Source organism: Chrysemys picta, chromosome 2, assembly GCF_011386835.1.
Source record: "Chrysemys picta bellii isolate R12L10 chromosome 2, ASM1138683v2, whole genome shotgun sequence".
NCBI lineage: Eukaryota > Metazoa > Chordata > Testudines > Emydidae > Chrysemys > Chrysemys picta.
This window is the reverse complement of record NC_088792.1, coordinates 163,231,375-163,251,351: the sequence shown is the minus strand read 5'-3', so window position 1 is coordinate 163,251,351 and position 19,977 is coordinate 163,231,375. Positions and strand designations below refer to the sequence as shown.

Here is a 19,977-nt window from a genome sequence, read left to right as displayed (position 1 = left end):
TTTGGCCAGATTTCCCAGTACTCAGCACCCATAATTGAAGCCAGAGTTTTAAGTGCTCATCTCCCATTGTAACCCCTATGGCAACCCCCCTGGATGCCTCTGAAAAAATCTGTCCTTGGCTGTGGCGTGCAGAGCTTGTTTGAAAATCTGTAATAGCACGGGAGACTTCAAGTCCTGTGAAGCCAGTACCACCGTCTGTGATTCTGTCTCTGGCCAGCCAGTGTAAGCAGTACAGCATCATGTCTGAAATAATGCAAATGTTAATACACTTTCACAAGGGGAATATGAATTATGGTAGGCAGGACAGCCCATCTGGCCTGTTAAACACCAAAGCACTCATCTTCGTAAGGACTTTATGTCTATCAAAGTGAGTCTGTGACTGTTCCATATTTTCTGGCTCCTGAGTGCACTATGGATCAGCAAAGGAAGGTAAACATGGAGCAGAGAAATATCCACATTCCTGCACTAATCCAGGATGCTGAACCAAGACTGACTCTGCTGGTGGCTTCTGATCTGCATAATTGAGCCTCAATATGCTAAAAGCCATGGAAATGAAGCATGAAGGACTGTCTGTACCCCAGGCTGGGGAGGGAATGTCCTCCACTAGAAACTACCTTCCTGCCCTTGTGGAATACATTACCAACCACAACCACAACGAGAGGACCTTTGTGAAGCCGTGACTGTGTAGCTCTCCAAGCCAGCACTGGAGAGGGTCTTCCTCCCACTTGTTAACAGGAAAACTAACCCTTCTTAACAAAGTCCACAGTACTTTACTAGGCCTGTTCTATGATGTAGTGTTTCAGGCTACTGCTGTGGTACCTGTTCCTAAGGGAAGATCTGACCCTAAAATTAAAGGGACACAGGACAGCCACATTTTATACCCCGGGGCGGTGCATTCTCCTTGTAGCCAACATGCTGACAGGCATAAACTTAAATCAGTCTAAATTCATCTACCTTGGGTAAATAAAAGAACAAGCTACTCCATCTCCATGGAGGTCGCCTCTCTGACCTCTGCTGTGACCCACACCCCTGTGTGAGAGTTGCACGCGGGTTTGAGCTCTGCGTATGAACAACACTTTGGTTACCATCATTTTGAGCTTGGATGTTGAGATTGGCTGGTGCTCCCTCAGGGGAAATACTGGTGAACTGACTCTTCTGGGAAGGCACTTTGATTTTGTAATTTGCTCCCTCCTGATGCCCGCCAGAGCCCAGACTTGCTAACCCTTCAGGCTGTGGCAGAGCCCACCTTTTCCCCAAGCACCTGGGGAGCTGGGTTATACTGGAAACAGGAAGTGTGCATTCGGGATGCTGACGGGCTTGCGGCAAATTCCAAATGGCAAGAGATGATCACCGCAAGGCACTGATCATTTGGGTGGAGGACTGTCTTAACTTGATGGGAGGGACAGCGGTCACTAAAATCTAAACAACTGCAAAAACAAACGCAGGACTGGGGTCAGAGCCCCCAGCACCTGCAGGGCAACAGGGGATGCAATGCTGGGTCTGGGGAACAGCCTATGTAAGAGAGAAAAACCAGTGGGGCAGTAAATAGCCACCTTATCTCTTATTCAAAAATCAGTCAGAAAACACTTCAACCTCCCTGGTCACTCAATTACAGACCTAAAAGTTGCAATACTCCAACAAAAAAACTTCAAAAACAGACTCCAATGAGAAACTGCTGAATTGGAATTAATTTGCAAACTGGACACCATTAAATTAGGCTTGAATAAAGACTGGGAGTGGATGGGTCATTACACCAAGTAAAACTATTTCCCCATGTTTATTTTTCCCCCCTACTGTTACTCACACCTTCTTGTTAACTGTTGGAAATGGGCCATCCTGATTATCACTACAAAAAGATTTTTTCTCCTGCTGGCAATAGCCCACCTTAATTGAGTAGTCTCGTTATAGCTGGTATGGCAACACCCATTTTTTCATGTTCTCTGTATATATATATATTCCTACTGTATTTTCCACTGCATGCATCCGATGAAGTGGGTTTTAGCCCACGAAAGCTTATGCTCAAATAAACTTGTTAATCTCTAAGGTGCCACAAGTACTCCTTGTTCTTATCTCTGCAGTAGAAATCCCCTCTTCACATTCCCCGAATGCGCATGCCACCCCGCCTCTGAGGTAATCCTGGATTCCAGCTCCGGGGTCTGGCTACCTTGTTAATACCCTGCAGGGGACAGCGGTAAGACGGCAGACGATCCTTGTACACACAGTACATACCCCCTCAGCTGTGTGAGGCCCGGAAAGGCACAGTAGGGCTCTGGCCCTTCAGAACTTGCCCACTCTCACAGCAGCTTTGACTCTCACTGCTTCTCTCCACAGTGTGTCTGACGGGGTGTGAGGCTCCGTGCTGGTTACGTGATAGGATTATTTTACACGCCATCGGTTTTCCCACATCACGGCCAGGCTGTACACAGCCCCCTGGTGGATCCTAGGCCCACCCAAACCGCTCCAAGGGGGTGCTGTCTTATCCACAAAGACCTGTAGCTGGGATAGGGTGACCAGACAGCAAGTGTGAAAAATCAGGATGGGGGTGAGGGGTAATAGGAGCCTATATAAGAAAAAGATCCAAAAATCAGGACTGTCCCTATAAAATCAGAACATCTGGTCACCCTAAGCTGGGAGGAGGCCAGGATGGATAACATTGCTCACCCAAATAGCACTAGGGTTACCAGACAGCAAGTGTGAAAAATCGGGACAGAGGGTGGGGGATAATAGGATCCTATATAAGAAAAAGACCCAAATATCGGGACTGTCCCTATAAAATCGGAACATCTGGTCACCCTAAAGAAGCACTGTGTAAGGACAGGGAGTTTGAAAATGCCCCTCCTTGAGCCTAGTGGGCCCCTCTCCACAAGTGTCAAATGGCAACATTATCTCAAGCGTTGGGGTGTTTTGCTGCCATGAGCCATCGGGAGGGCAATTCTCCATGGCGTGCTCCCCTGGGCAGGATGCATACAGGCTTACTATTCAGCAGGGTGTTGGCTGCATAGTTCAAATTCCCCTGTGTAGCCAGTTCATGGCCAGAGCCCACCCTCCGCAGGGAATTAGTCAGAGGCCGGGGGAGAGGCTTAGTCTAAAGAGTTTTGAAATGAGATGTTCCAACAACAACGAAGCCCAGCAGACCCGATCCAGGCACTGCTCAGTACAAGAGCCCTCTGCTAAGCTCCCAGCACCAGCCAATTTCTCTATTCTGCTTCCACTGACTTTATCTGGGTTGGGAGGGAAGAATAAAAAAAACTAGTCTCCCAACACTTCCTACCCGGCTATGCAAACTGGGCCAAATTCATCCCTCTGGCTTTACTAGCCACTATGCAAATGCACTGCAGCCTAATCTGCCTACCCAGTGGGCAGCCCAGCCAGAGAGCCCTCCTCCCCCAACCTGGCAGCTGCTCTGCCTCCTCCCTGCATTTCCTTTGACTCCAACCGGCTCGCTCATCAGTGGTGCGTTTTTCTGGAACAATGACACAGGATGCAAAATGCAAGTGACCCACAGGGCCTTCCCTGCACTCTAGAGAAGAGTCACTGCAGCAGCAGATGCACGTTCCTGGCAGTCCATCTATCCCTCCAGCTAGCCTGGGAATAAGCCATCCCAATTGCTGCAGCAAATGCAAGCTATTCCTTTTGGGAATGCTTTCCAGCACTGCCCCGGCGTGTGCTGCTCTGCTCCTTTCTCAGAAGCCTGTGTGTGCATTTACATTCCAAAGAGAGTCTCTCCTGCCACACAGCCACCCCCACGCTGCTGCTGCGTGAGTCATGTTTGGAGAATGTGCGTGCAGGCTGTGCAAAGACCACCAAGCTCCCCTTCTCTCCCGTGTGCATGGCAGAAGAGCCCAAGTGCGGCACACTCAGCCGATGCTCCTCAAAGCCCAGCTGCTTCACCAGCCTGACTGCGTAGTGCTGGTTTGTAAACTCTACCAAACGCTCTAAAGTGACTTGGAAGGAAACAATTTTACGATTGACAGGCTGCTCCCAACCCGAGCCAGGCGGCAGCGCACACTGACCTGCTGAATGCAGCCAGATCACGACTGCTTTGGGACAACTCTTCTTACTGACTTCTTCGCTGGCTCCTTTGATCATGAAAAGGGCACCCTAACTCTTCTGTACAGCACGTCAGAGACATGGCCATGCCCCGCAGCCCCATTGTGGGAACAGGCCATGCAGTCTGTGAGCCATTCTCTGTGGCTCTGGAATCCACCGCAGGCCTGGTCACTTTCACATTGCAAGGGAAGATGAATCATTTTGTTCAGGCTTTTCACCCGCCCTCCTGCGGCAGTCAGACCCACGGCTAGGGAGAAAGGCTAGTCTTGGGATTGAGGCACAGAGCTGAAATCCAGGAGATGTGGGGCCGGACTCTCCACTGCCCTGCACCTTGGAAACTGGTGGCAAACATGTTGCCATTCTGACATGAAACCATACCATGTGCTCATTGCACTGGTACAAACCACTGCACAAGGTGCTGGGCAGTGGAGAACTGGGCCCCTGCAGTTTATCTCCAGTTCTGCCACTGACTTCCTCCGTGACCTCTGGCAATTCACTTCCACACTCAGAGCCTCAGCTTCACCATCTGCAAAATGCAGCCCCTGATACTCCCCAGCTCACGGGCATAAGGGCTGGAACAGTTTGTACAGTGGGGGTGCTCAGAGCCATTGAACCAAACTAAACCCTGTGTGTGATGGAAACCGCTTCAAGCTGGGGGGTGCTGCCGCACCCCCAGCACCCCTACTTCCAGCACCTATGCTCACTGGGGCAGTGAGGCTTAATGCATTGGGGTTTGGCAAAGCACTTTAAGCCCCCCTTCCTCCCCCCTTTCCCCCCCGATGGAAGGGGATATAGAACTGTAAAGCATTTTGTAAAGCAGGGTTTCCCCAGCTTTTTGATACCAGGGACCCGCTGGCTGCCTTCCTAAAGGGTGTCAGAGAGACCAGTGCCAGTCCATGGACCGGTCGTTGGGAGACGCTGATGTAAAGGATCGGCTGTGGGGGTGATGAATGCTGTGCACATGCCTAGCAAGGCTGCAGTGCTGGTCCTGTCAGGGTAATTGGTTTGCAGGGTGGAACTGGTGAGCAGGTTCCCTATTTTATACTCCCTTGAACAGAACGTACATAGAGGGGACTGCAGTGGTGGCCACCTTATACCCACGTACAATAACAACAGTACTCGCTAGTCTAGAGAATGAAATGCAACTACTGACTAACCCAAGCACAGCCCCAAAACCCCATCCTCTGACATTTCCAAATGAGTCAATAAAAACTGGCAGTAGCAACATGCTGCAAAGACCTTGTTCCCTTTTTATTCTACACATTCCAGCCAAATGAACCAGCAATGATTCCCCACAACCCTGCATGCCAAGTGCCTAGGAGAACAACCCTTTACTATCTATAGCCTTTACATTTGACTCATTCTTTGTATGCTCCATGTGTCACACATGTCCCTCTTCTTTGGCAGTGCTCAGACACTGAGCAAGCCCAGCATATTTGGACTGCAGACTCAGCTCATACTTTTAAAGCTAGACTTTTCTCTGCTGGTTTTTCACTGTTGTTTAACAGACACTGGTCTGTTTTAAGTCAATTTTGCTGTTAAGCATTAGGATACTTGTGAATGGTGCTTTACAAACCAACCAGTGATAATGCAGTTAATATACAGTATAACGTGAGCCTGAATCACGGGTAACAAAAGTAAACGCTGGTGAGAGCTGCTACAATCCAGGATCTGTTTTGAGTCCTTCTGCTGTATTCCTTGTGAAAACTAACTCTGTAGGAGAGAAGAAGGAGGTGTCTTTAGAGAGAGTAGGGCAGAATTAGGGTCTCTATAGTCCTGGATGATAAAGGAAAAGAGTTAAGAAGATTTTGTGTGGGAAGAGAGAATGAGCCAGTGGCCTGGCCTGACGGATGAGTGGGACGTTCTGTATCTCTGACAATGCAGGGTGCAGTGTATCTATCCCTAGTTGGACTGTCTGTGCAACAGGCCTCCCCCATTCAGTGCTTTTGTCCTTACAGGTTTCGTAACCTAATTTTGTTTCTACATACTGATGATATCACAATTTTACGTGGATAAATGAGTTTCTAGTCCCACTAACCCATCTGAGCACTGGGAACGGCTGTGGCATGTCTGTGCATGAAGCCTTCTCCAGACAGCAGCCATTTCCCAAACACTCCTGGCACCCTGATCTCGCTGTCCCTGATACCTCTGTTGTTTAAACACTGATAAGCAGTGATTAAACTGGATTGACTCCTGATTATTGTATCAATGACAGCTACCGCAGCTCTTGAGCGCCAGGCAGCTCGCGTGCAGACTGTGCTAAGTACACTGCCCTCCCAACCTCCCGGGGAACCAAGATGCATTGTTATGAGGAGGGTTTAATGTATGCATTAGCCAAGGTTCAGTAGCCTTATATCCCAGGAAGCCTTCCGAGCATAGTATATGCATCATGAGTGACCTCACTCCATCGTTTCAAGAAACTTTGCTGGAGGGCAATGGATTGAGCCTCCTAACTGACTGTTTTTCAGCTGCGATGTTCAGTGTGATACTAAGAGCTTATCCGGAGAGAGATGGTGATTGCTACCACTGCCGTGAATTACCGCAGGCCTGTGCCTGCCTCACTCCATCAGCAGTTCCAAATTGCTCCCTGGCCAAGAGCTCCAGAGACCCAAGTCCACGTGGCTGGAGTTGGGTCTGTGTATCCTGGTGAGGTTCATGTTTTCTAATGGATCTATTTCATCTAGAGCCTGAGGCAGACACAGCTGGCAGCAGCTGAACCCAACAGAGACTACATTTGTCCTAAATCGGTTCCCCAGCATCCTGCCCTGGGGATGTGGTCTATCGGAAAGGGACAAGCTCACCAGGAGCCATCCGTACGAGGTGACCTTCCAACAAGACCTCGGTCCATGTGCCACTCATGCAATTTGAGGAGTTGGCTCTAGCAGCCAGTGGCAAAACCCCTCCTGTTTATCAGCAGCAGCACCGGTATGTAGCTCGCCCTGGACATTCAGCGGTCAGTGAATGAGAGCATAAATACAACACTTCCTAGACAGTGCAACTGGTTACCCTCCCTTCTCAGCAGCCCCAGCCCCATGCCCTGCAGTACAGCCCAGGAACACTGCAGCCTTTGTCCGGGATACCATGAGGAGCCAGTTCATTTGTGCACTGAATTTTGGCCCGGGCAGTAGTTTTTAGGAATAGTGCTTCCCAGGAAAATCAGTTGCAAAATGCTGTTCTCTGAGACATTTAAAATGTTTAAGTGTCTCCCTGAGGCCTTGTGCAATGTGCTTCCTTGAGCCAGAGTCTTTGCAGAGATGATCAGAAACCTTGCAAAGAAAATCTCCTGAGAAATCCCACCCTCTGCGCCCCAGAACATCAGCCTACAAACGGAGTAACCTCTGGCTTTTCTAAAAAGCAAAGGATTGCGCTGCTAGCCCTTGGCGGTAAGAGTGCGCGGACCTCTCCACTGAGGCAAACAAACAGCACCTGCTGCCAGTCTAGCACTAGGGTCTCTGCCCCAGCAATAGCAGGAGACCAGGGTCACTAATGATGGATGGTCCCTCCACTGAAAAGGCCTGGCTGCTGACCCCAGCGCTGACTGCATTCACTGGGTACTGGGGTCCGATGGTGGGCCGGAGTACAGGGAACATCACAATAAGGAGCAGCTCCAACTCTTGAGCTCGACGGAGTCACAGCCTAGAATGTTTCCACCAGTCACAGTGCCCCATTGCCTGAAACAACAACCTAATGGAGCAGAGGTAACCAGCTGCAGCTCGAGGAAGGTGAATTACAAACCCAGCATAATCAGACTGAGCAATCAGCAAACGCCTGTGAGCTAAACACCAGGGCAATGAATCCTTGTTGAGTGAGGGAGGGCAGAGACTAGATCAGGTCACCAAGCCAGCACTACGTGCCCAGTGAGAGTGTCTAGTCCCAAATTCTATTAAGATGATGTTAAAAAAAATTGTGAACAGAGTTTGCGCATAGAAGTTTCTGGTTATCAGGGAATAGCATACAGATTATCGAGGGTGCAAAGTTTGGTTTAAGATAAAGTGGCATGAGGAATACATAATCTGCAATATCCCCGATTGGGAGTAAAAGGTTGATGGGTCAAAGTACAGACATTGAGATATGAGGGTATGAAGTTCATAAAGTGGCTATGTTCGGGTGTGGAGTATAATGAGTGGATATGATGATGAGGATGGATTGACCCTCATTTGGTGAGATTTAATGTTCAGGGAGTTTATGGTTCCAGTTCATATAATCCAACGGAGAAGGTCACTTGGTCCCTTTCTCGTAGTGGGAGAATGATGTCACTCTGGCTCACGCCTCCTGGTACTGTCGGGGGCCGGTGATGTGCTCGATGTAGATGTCCCTGGACCATCGGATGGCATCTGAGACCATGAGGCGCCGCATGAGACGTGCGTAGCGTTGACCAATCCCGCAGGTCTGCAGCACACGCTCGTTGCAGGGGTCCCAGGCGCCCAGGGCTCTGACAATCAGGGAGTCCATCTGCACCTCATAGCCCTTCGCTCTCAGGGTGTCAGCCAGGGGGGCGTACTTTTCCAGCTTACGAGCTCGGGCTTCGCAAAATGCCAGAGTCCTGTTCTCAGAGGAGACCGTGATGTCGACGAGGATGATCTTTTTCTGGGCCTCGTTGGTGCAGACACGTCAGGTTGTAGTTGGCTGTCAGTACCGGGGATGGTGCAGTTCACGGCGATCTCCCCCAGGCGTGGCGCGATGGCTTTCACCAGGCGGTTCTGGATGGCATTGTGGCGCAGCTGCCAGGCTCTGGAGTGGGGTTTGCAGCTGCACAGGACGTGGGGCAGGAGCTCGTTGGGGTAGCCGCACTTCCTGCAACGCTTGTCTCGGTTCCCGTGGCGGACGGCTCCGTTGAGCGGGACGCAGTTGAGCCGGGCACGGTGGATGAACTGCCAGTCAGCGAAACGGGTGAAGCCGCCCCCGGCGAGGAAGTGGTTGCTGGCGTCCCACTTGCTGGTCAACTCAAAGGCTTTACCCTGGTCTGGTTTACACTTCAGGGTTTCCACGTACAGCAAGCGGATGGCGGCCTATTAACAACCTCCCTCCCCCCAAAAACAAACAAAGAACCAAAAACCCACCCCCAAAGAGACCCACGGTCTGGAAAGCAGACTGCTGAAAAAACTCACAGCAGAAAGAAGGCGGCCCCAGCTACCCTCTCACCCAGAAACACTGCACTGGGCCATTCCTACCCTCCTACATATGGCCTTGGAGATCTACAAGTCACCATGCTCTGATATGATTCAATCACCTGCCCTGCAGATTGGATGGATGAGTGGGGTGTGTGGGGAAGGTCCCACTGAATCCTTTTCACAGATAGCCTTTCACATGGTTTACAAAGCCACCACATTGCAACAAGAAGCAGATGTAGACATGGGATTTGACAACAGCACCAAGTCTCACGGAGGTATTAACCCTGATTTCCACTTAGAAATTCGATCCGGGAGTGTGAAGGGCTAGCAGGGCTGGCTAGCACCCAGTAGTGCAGGGTAGCAGTGTGTGGGAGAGAGCAGATGACTGGAATGAGATGCAGTTATGATACCATTGTATCATGGGATCCTGGTTGATAGCAGCCATAGAGACAGGAGAACCTGACTGGGCAAGGAAGCCCTTGGTTCTCTGCAGCTCTCACTGGCTGTTTTTTAAACAATGAGGATCAGAGATTTTAAGTTTCTAAAATTTTAACAGCGACCATACTGGGGAGAACTAAAACTATTAAAAACCGTTAGTGCATGAGAGGTATGCACATTCCAACCCCTTTTAGGGCCAGCATTTGAACAGAGGTAAATTCAGATAGGATTCCTGGCATTCAGAACTAACATGGCTGTTACTCTTTTGCAGTATATTCAACCTACAGTTTCCTGTCAGAGCAGTGGATTCTGACTACTTCTGCACACAGTTTATACGCAATACCATCCGCACAGCGTGAGATTCCTTGTACAGCTCTGCCAAAGCCCTTCAATGCTGGCCGGTCGGAGCCCCTTCTATTTCAGTGTTAATTCCCCACACCCCACCCCAGCTCTGCCAATACACCTCAGCCATCACCTATTATTCTAGATCTGGGCTTACAATGCACAGGCTATCATGTCAGATTGTCCAGCTGTGCTTCTGTTACCAGGACAAATGCCCAGGAGCAACTAAAGTGAGACACCCAAATCCACTTAATTTGTGACTCAATCAGTCCCGGGTATCCAGAGGTCAATTTCTGTTCATCTCTGCACCGTGCCACTGAGATTATAAAATCCCCTTTCCCCATGCAACAAAATCTCAGCTGCAGACGGTAATGAGGAAGGGTTGAGGGATGAAACATCACATCAACTACTGTGAAAGGGGGCGGAGTAGTGCCATTGCAAACGGCAAAGGGCCTGCCCGCTGTATGGCACCCATCAATCAGCTGACTATCAAGTGACTCCCCAAGCCAACAAGAGACATATTTACCCAGGCGGGGTTTTCAGGAAGATGTTAGGGAGGGCACTTTGAAAAAGAAGAGTCTGAAAATACCCTTTGCTCCCTTCCATTAGACTGAGCAGCTTCTGGCTGCATGCTGTGCTCTCCATTGTGCCATGGGAAAAAGCCTCAGCTCCTCGGGGTAACTCACAAAACCGGATCTCTAGACATCTTCGCCATATTGCCACATTCCCGCTTGCTCTTTATCTCCGCTCCGGGGTAGCGGGTGGGTGTGACCAACTATTGCAAAACAGCCTGATTATAATTGCGCACCACGAGGGCACGAGCTGGGAAATCGAACTGACTCTGTCACATGTCAGTGCAGCCCTTGGCCCCTCAAAACTGTTCAATAAATCAACATTTCACTCAACTTAAAATGGCCCTTTGCAGCAGGTGCATAGCCTGGAGCATCTGAATTTAAACTATCCAGCCCAGGAACTGCAAACACCTGGCAAGCATTATTCAAGAGAACAACTTCCCCTCCCCAGCCCCAACCCCTTTTCTGCATCCAAAGCAGAATAAAATGAGATCAGAAGATTCATGGCATCTCTTTACCTTGGGTCCTGGCCTCGGCTGCATCCAATCCCAGCGATGGGTCACAGATCTCCTTTACAGGTGACCGGATTGGAGTTTCTGCTTCAGGGGTCTCAAAATTGCCTTCGGAATCCGAGCTGCCAAGGAGGGGAAAAGAATGAAGAATTACCACTTTCAAGGCTAGCTCCGAAATGCTTCACATACGTTCCCTAAATATCCAACCAGACTGGATTCCAGCTCCCAGGCCGACCAGCAAATCAACCGATCTGCAGATGACATCCCGTGGCTGGAGTGATTCATTCCCAACACACCATGGCAACGAATGGAAAAGGTAGAGGAGGTGAAACCATGTTACAGTCAATTCCCCTTGAAACTTCCCTTCCAGCCTCCCTCCCCCAGATGCCCATCTATCAGAGATTAGTCACATTGCACCATTACACTTTGGTACCTTGCGCACAGATTGTTTTTATGTGAAAACACACACTGGCTATCTCAGCATGGGTCAGTGACCCCTGGGACATGGCACCTCCGATTGGAGCCCCTTCCTCTAAAGCTTCAGCTGCTCTGGATGTTGGGCAGTTCAGAAAACAAGCCTCTACCTATGTGTTTCATGTCTGCTAGCATTTGCACTGAGACCAGAGAGCACCATGTCAGAGCAGCTGCTGGGGCCTGCCGGACTGCTCTGCCACAACTCCCTTCCCCTACGATTGCTGCATCTCTGTGGGATTAAAAAGGGTGCCTGAAATCCACGAAGCTGAACGTTTCCGAAAAGGAGCGCAGGTCCCAGGGGGCTGGGAATTAATAACGCTAACACTACACACCGTCTAGGGAGCTGAAGGGAAGGGCCGAATTAGCAAAGGCAGATGCAAATGATGAACATTCAATGCACTGAATAGCCAACAAGCTCTTAAGGGAGAAGCTGACAAGCAGGGCAGACGCAGTACATGGGACTTCACCGAGCCACAGCAGAGCATTTTGTCCCTGGAAGGATGCATCGTGCTCTGAATGCCATTACACGTGCAAGTCAGCAGGGACTGGAGATTAATGGGACTGTGACAAGTTCAAAGGCTGAGTCCTAGCAAAGCAGGGATGCTGCATACTTGCCTGAAACTCAATGATTTGGTCTCTGCCTGTGAGTCGTCCTCCTCTATCTCTCGCTCTACCTCACCATCCTCACCGTCTCCAACACCCCCCCCTCGCACAGCAGACCACGTCCACTTGGCCCACTGGACTGGGGAGAGGATCTGCCAGGGGCTAAACGCCATGAGAGCAGTTTTCCCAGCTCCGGCTGCCAGGGGATTCTTTTCAAAATGGAGGGAAACGGTGACAAACGCCTGTAAATATTTCTAGCTGAGGCACGGATGTGGTTAAAAGTGAACCATCGGATCCCCGCTCTCGGCAGCTTCCTCTGGGGCAGGCTGCCTGCAGAGCTGCGGAGACTCTTCCAGATGCTGCACGCTCCTGTCGCCGAAACTTAAACAGCAGCGCTGACTTGCACTTCCAAACAACAGAAAGGAGCGATTTGTCCCAGATTTCCAAGGCGCTGCACAAACCCTTGTCAGCAGAACCTGCTCCTCCACCTCAGCCGTCTTCGCTCCATCTAAGCCCCCTGAATGCTAGAATCAGCTGGCTGCCAGATCACAGACTGTACATTCTCCAAAGAGCCTCCCCCTCGGACTGTACTACTCTCGCTGGCAGGGAGGGCGCCTGGCTCTGCGCCTCCCATCCTTGTCACACGGGAAGCTTATTTCCCCTGCTGCTTGGAGACTGGTTGTGACCGATTTGCGGGGTGAAGTGAGCAGACTTCAGGCTTGCTAAGTTAAAAACACCAAGGGGAGAGGCGAATTCAAAGTAACTCCCCCCACCCATGCCATAGCAACAGAGCATCCGCTCTGGGAGTGAGTAATCACTGCCTTGGATTCGGTCACTATTTATCCTCCCTCTCACTCGCTATAGCCCAGATCTCCTTAGGACCCCAGCTCTTTCAGGTAAATTATAGCTGCACACAGAGACCCCCCCCCCTCCCCCCCAGTGCACTTCGAGGAATCTCAGGCTCCTCTCACAGTGGCTCTATTTATCTCGGTACCCAGGGGGGTCAGACACAAAGATGCTGCACCCGATGGAGCTGCCTTGTATTTTTTCATGCAGTCGTTGAGATGAACTTTCATTCCCGCCCCCTTCCCCCCCCCCCTTGCTTTCTCTTCTGCTTTCGCTGGGGTTTCTCTTGCCTTCTTGTTGAGCGGGCGTTTCTGAAGTGAGCTGGCTGACTGGTTAAACATCAGCTCCTCTGCATTTCTGATGGGAGTGGGGGAGCAGCTGGGCTTCCCGGTTCTCTTTTCACCATGCGGCATGTTTGCTGCTTAGGGGCTGCTGCTCAGAGCAGTTCACACGGGCACTGCCCACGGGGGGACCGCTACAGTCCTGCAGAGATAGGGTAATGCCGACCACAAGCATGTGACTGCTTCTGAATGTCTCCCGCACGCCGCTCCTAGAGCCTGGCTGAACACCAGGGGCCCAATTCCCCCTGGCCTCGCCCCACGCGTGGGGTGTAAAATGCGACCGTTCCGCTCTGATAGCATTTGGCACCCATGTTGCAATGGTGGTAGACAGAGTGCACAGAGGCAGAGGAGGATTGGTCCCAAGGAGCGGGACTCTCCTCTCGCTCGCACCACTCTAACTCCGCTGAAGTATGCCTCATTTACGCCAGCCTGGCTCAGGGGACTCACCCCCGGGCAGTATCTGTATCCTGCCACGATGCAGCAGGAGGGACTCGATGAGCCAAGAGACCCTGCCAATAACTGCCAACACAGCAAACACGGTGCACTCGTGGGCAAGGGAGTTTCCTCCTCTACCCAGACCCATAGACACTGTGGACAAACAGCACACCTGACTTTCAGGAGGCCACTCTCCTGGACAGGAGTCCCCACGCCCCACCTTCTGCAGGGCATGAGGTTTCCCATCCCAGAGGCAGCACAGACCTCTGGGCCTGGTACAGCCACTGTGGCTGCATGTCCTGCTCCAATGTGGGACCTCCCTGTTTTTTTGAGACCTGACTGGCATTTTAACCACCTTTGGGCAGCATAACAACTAGAGATCCTCAGCGGGCATAGGTCCTCAGCAAGCCCTGCGTCTCTCCGACATGCCAAAGAAAATACGGCTCTGCTGCGCAGGAGTGTTAGAGTGGCCCACTTAAAAGAGGTGAAGATGTCTTTGATATCTGAAGAGCAGAATTAATCCCCCCGTCCTCTTGCCAGCCCCCAGACAGATACTGTCTCCCTCCTTGTGCATGCCTAGTCATTGGGAATAGTAGTAGAGGCGAGGTCAGCCTGGCAGCCGTCTCTGGGCTTGCAAGCTTACATGGGGTGCTGACCCTCAGCCATATACCTGAGCACAGCCCCAGGCCTGCACCTGTTGGCCAAACAAAGAGAAAAGGGTATATTGGCCACGGGCTATTTCTAAGGTTCTGTGCTCTGCCCATGCAGAAGGAACAGCCTTGTGGTCTTACTATCCAAACCACAAGCATGCACTGTACCACCTCTTCAGAAAGCAGACACTGTCCCCACTCCATCCGAAAGGTCACCAGCATGTGGGTAGAGCAGGGAGCTGGGCAGTGGTATCTGAACAGTAACTGGGGCAAACCCCTGCCCTAGACACTTTCCAGGGAAATTCTGGCTCCATTAGCTGGGGTTGATATTTGAGGCTTTTAAAACCTCCCTGGAGGAGCCTTCCCAGGGCAAACCATTTATTTATTAAAGAAAGGTGTTTTTAAAGAGATCTCAGCCTCGCCTTGGGATGTGACCAAATTCCCTGCGAAAATAAGCTGAGCCAGTAAACACTAGCTAAACAAATGCCTCTGAAGCAGTCCCTTGGGAATCTTCCCATAAAGTGGGATCAGGCTCTAAGAATCATCAGAGCTTAGACCGACTGTCCTGAGTTCATTACTTCCCACACATCAGCGAGAAGTGGACCAGGTTCCTAGAGTGACCAGATGTCCCGATTTTATAGGGACAGTCCCGATTTTGGTGGCTTTTTCTTATATAGGGACCTATTACCCCCCACCCTCTGTCCCGATTTTTCACACTTGCTATCTGGTCACCCTACAGGTTCCTGACACCTCCCAGATTCACAAAGTGCCAGGGTGGAATACACAGGAATTTGGCAGCAGGTTTGTTACAAATGCTGGCATTATCAGCTTTGAGTCAATTGCCGCTAGGACAATCTCAGCCTTCCAGAGCAGAATGTTTGCAGATGAAGATCCAAGCTGCGGGGTGAAATCTTTGCATTACCTTGGAGGAAAGGTTTGTGTTTCAGAGTTGACTCATCCACCTTCTTCCCCCACCACTTCCAGAAACATTTCGGGCAAAGGGATGACAATTGGAACAAAAGCTGTGAAACTCAGCTCAGTGCAATGCACAGAAGTAATACTGGCCTTGAACAAATTCTACATAGTCTGCATGTGACAGGCCAGGATCACAGATAGCGTGCAACTATTCTGTAAATTAGCAGCTAATTGCAATAGTTAGGAATGCTTTCACATGAGCATAGGAATACCAGATACCACAGCATAGGTGATACCAAATCAGACCAGTGGTCTGTCTAGTCTAGTGACTGTCTCTAACGCTGGCCAGCATCAGATGTTCAAAGGAAGGTGCTGGAATCCCCATTGTGCAGAACTGTCAAATAACGTCCCTAATGCAGCCCCATTGTGCTAGGCACTCTGCGAACATAGAGTAAAAGACTGTCCCTGCCCTGAAGAGTTTACACTCTAAATATACAAGACAGGCAAAGGATGGGCGGGGGAACAGAGATGAAGGAACTTGTTCAAGATCATGCAGCAGGGCCAGAAATAGAACCAGGTCTCCTGACTCCCAGTCCAGTGCCCTGTCCACTGGGCCACACAGCCTCCCATGGGACACTTGAGCCCTACGAAATTCACCCTCCCAACACTCCTGTGATGTAGGACCGTGTCATTATCCTCTCTTCACAGATGAGGAAACTGAGGCTCCAGCGGCACTTGGGGCGGTGTGTAGTTACAGGCACTACCTGTGCTACTACAGGCCACAGGGAAAGCTGAGGCAGTGGGACATTCCACTGCTAATAATTGCAGGGTAGAGTGGGAGGCGCTGCTTGGATGTGTAGAGAGCTGTGTAGGGTACGTACCCTGCGGGTTCAGGTGTGTAGGGCACTCGCCTGGCCTAAGCTGTGGCCAGATGTCCCAATTTTATAGGGACAGTCCCGATTTTGGGGTGTTTTTCCTTATATAGGTTCCTATTACCCCCCACCCCGTCCCGATTTTTCACAATTGCTGTCTGGTCACCCTATGTGGCTCCCCATCTACACAGCTATTTATAGCCTTGCTAGCTGAGCGTGCAGTGTCTGTACTCCGCATGCTGCCTGAGTGTAGACATACCAGAGGAGTTAAGTGACTTGTTCAAGGTCAGACAGGAAATCACCGGCAGACTCAAGAATAGAACCTAAGCATCCTGACTCCCAACACTACGCTTTAATGACAATACCATCCTCCCTGCTGGCTGGTTGTAATCGGCACCAAAATCAGTTGTTTTCCCCTGCAGTGTGTGAAGTTCTGGGCTGCAGAGTACAAGCTGGATTTTGGGGAAGATCTTTACAGAAGCTGATTTTGAGAGATGTGATGATGTTGCATTAGTCAGTCCTGTAGTGCTGCACACTATATCTGAACACTGCCTCCCCTGAATCACTGTTTACCCAAGGATCTAGCTAGTGTGACTGCATTGCTGCATTTAAAAATAGAACATGGCAACTCGATTTTTGCCAGTGGCTCTGCTGAGAAAAATGACAATGCAAACAATGAAGAAGTAAAGATGGCCGGGCTGTCGGCAGTAGGAACACAAGTCCATCTCTGCTGCAAAGAGGAAGTATCTGGCTCAGCAAATTTCTATAAACCTCCACTTGTTGGACGGGGATCAGAGACACGTGAGCCAATCAGAAGGAGGAAATTAACAGCATCCTTCAATTGTGAAGGCTGCACAATCAGTACTGCCAAGAAAGGAGCCTCTCGTCATCCACAGGAGAGGAAGCAGGCAGGGATGGGGGTGGTGAAACCAAACTGTAATGCTTCAGAGGCACTGTAAGAGACATCAGGCAGGTGGACAAGCTTTGTACATTCAGTGCCTGAGGGCGTGAAGATACCAGGGATGGTTTAAGAGCAGAGTCAGCATCCACTTGCCATTTATTTATGATAGACAATTAAGAAAAAAAACCAAACCAACTCAGCCTGTCAATAATGCTGGCATACACAGAGCAACACCCAAGTGAAAGAGCACACAGCTAGGAGGAAACCGGATTTTGACATGCATCACCAACTGCCAAATGTTGCTCAGCACCATCAGCAGGTGTGATTCCCCACAGCAAAGAGAAGAGCGAATCCGCCGGTTTAAAAGGTGTCTTCCACAAGCCACTGAGCCCATGACGAGATCCGAGGGGGCACAGGCAGTTTGCAGCCTGTGCCTGGTCTGCCCATTGAGCAGCATCAGTGATTGTATTCACTGTAATGCAGTAAGCTCCTGGACAAGGGCCCCAGTGCGCTAGGCGCTGTACAAACACATGGCAGTATTAGTGCTGTATAGCCTAGGATTACACAGCCCAAGTCTGCACCCGGGGTCACTCAGTGCCTCCATCTGGAGCTCTCCACTTCATAGACACACTCCCGCATCACACCATCCAAGGTGCCCTGCCCTCCAGAGTTTGTCCTCCACTATTTTCTGAAGGGAAGATCTTCAGGACTGAAGCAGAGATCAGACTGTGCCTGAGGCCTTGGCTACACTCAGGACTTCCCAGCGCTGCTGCAGCAGCGCTGTGAAGCGTGAGTGTAGTTGTGCCACCAGCGCTGCGAAAGCTCTCTCGCAGCGTTGTAAGTACTCCACCTCTCCGAGGAGAATAGCTTGCAGCGCTGTGAGCGAGCATGCAGCGCTGCAGGCGCTGATTACACTGGTGCTTTACAGCGCTGTACTCGCTGCGCTCGGGGGGGGGGCGTTTTCACACCCCTGAGCACAGCAAGTTGCAGCGCTGTACAGCGCCAGTGTAGCCAAGGCCAGAGCCTTCTGTTCTTATGTGAGAATGAGCCATGAAGTGTCCTGTTGGCTTTGTGATGTACCAGAGCCCCTGGCAATGCAGGGCAGAAGATTCTGATCATAGTCACTCTGATTCAGCAGTTCCTGGGCCCTGCTGGGACTCGCAAACAAATGACTCTCCTGGCTAGCTTTATTATTACTTTTAAATGAAAGTATAAAAACCAGAGGCTGTTTCCACACAGCAGCAAAGCTCTGCGGAGGTTTAATATCCATCTATTTAAAGCTCAGCTCCCTGGCTCTCTCTGTTCACAGCCTCCTCACTCGGCGCTTTGCTTCACCAATTACTGTTAGAACAACTCATGTGTTCCTTCCACATTACGAACACTGAGAGCTCCATTGCCCCCCCAGGTGCCCTGTGAATCTGGTCACTGAAAATGTAATTACAACGTCGCTGCTACTACATCAGTGTTTGCAAGGCTATCATTTGGTGTCCGCTTTAATGGAGGCAGAAAAGCATAAATATTTCACGGACCGACCTGTTTGGTTTTAAAGGTCAGTCTGAACTGAACGTCAACGCATGCAGCTTGCATCCTGTTATCATGTACTTTAACCAGACTTGGCTGGCTCTGCCCTATCCCTTCCTGAGACCTTTCTTTAAAGTGCTCAACACCAGTTAACACCAGTCTCCAAAGGGGCAGCCTTGCAAACTCCCATCAGCACACAGTGAGCTCCAGAAGCAGCGTTCACGAATTGCAAATGAATCCCTACATCTGGAGCATGTTCAGAGATGACTGTGCAGATCAGTGGCTCCAGAGGGAGGGTTATTTTAGAGTCTGTCCTGCATTTTGTGCTCCTGCCTGGTTTCCAAGTGCTTTTGAGATGCTACTTCCGGACGGCAGTACTTGCGGGAGGAAGCCCCTCTCAGTCCTCTTCCCAGCCTCAGCTTGCTCCCCTCGTTCTACAGTGGGTTATGTTTAAAAACCCAACACATCACTGCTCCAACTAAATAAGCAAAATGCATTTTTTCCCTTTTGTATTTTGCAAGTGAGAAAGGCGACAGCCTGAATGCCTTGGAGAGCATCTCTGTCTTGACACAGGTGCCACGTGGGCATCAGCAAAGCAGCTTCATTCACACCGCTCTACCCTAAACAAGAAGGATCCCGTCTCTGCAGGCAAGAGGGAAATGGTCTCCATGGCCCATTCAGCCATCAGCCCCTCTGCTAAGTCTACCAACAGTGGGACTACTTAGTTCCAGTTCTTCATGCACAGATTTGCAGGCCAAAAGAGACCATGATGATGGCCCCATCTGATCTTTCCAATGGTTATGGCGGTGGCTGGGTGATGGAGCAGGAGTGCATCCACCGACTGGCTGCCAAACAGCATTCAGACTGTGATGAATTTGGATTGGGACCAGTAATTCGGAGGTGAAAAGGCTCAATGTCTCTTCACCAGCCAGCCAGTCTCCCCTGAAATGTCACTAGTGACCTTATTAACCTGCTCAGGGACACAAGCCTATCTTTCCTATCTCAACGCACCTGCAATCCTTTTGCTTGCAGGATCATCCAGCCTCTTACTACTCCAGCAAATTTTGTGTCCCTGTTGATCACTGCTTTTGCAGCATTTGTGCAGACTCCATTCTAGCTGCTTTCGGGAAGGAAGTGGAGAGCGCACAATGCAGGGCATGAATCCTTTGTTCTGTGACAGCAGCTGCACGTACCAAAAGGCTCGGAAATCATCTCTAAATTTGTACCTTGCTCTGGCTTTTCTAGCAGGAAAAGTTTCTCTGTTTTCATAGAATCATAGGGCTGGAAGGGACCTCCAGAGGCCATCCCGGCGCTGAGGCAGGACCAAGTAAACCTAGACCATCCCTGACAGGTGTCTGTCTAATCTGACGGGGATTCCACAACCTCCCTCGGTA

The 19,977-nt window shown here is 50.5% G+C and overlaps 1 protein-coding gene across 20 annotated transcripts in view; it reads right to left on the bottom strand.

The window, feature by feature from the left end:
* TACC1 (transforming acidic coiled-coil containing protein 1) overlaps positions 1-19,977 on the bottom strand; it is an 87,755-nt gene that overhangs the window by 37,345 nt on the left and 30,433 nt on the right. For 16 of the 20 annotated variants that reach the window (XM_065584698.1, XM_065584696.1, XM_065584699.1 and 13 more), the window contains one exon: positions 11,032-11,147. Coding sequence is in view for 8 of the 20 variants with exons in the window: in XM_065584694.1 (XP_065440766.1) it covers positions 11,032-11,147 (116 nt within the window). In the remaining 12 variants the exon portion in view is untranslated. Of the gene's footprint in view, positions 1-11,031; positions 11,148-12,114; positions 13,267-19,977 lie in introns of those variants that run through there. The other 4 variants (XM_065584692.1, XM_065584689.1, XM_065584688.1 and 1 more) reach the window with 4 other exon arrangements.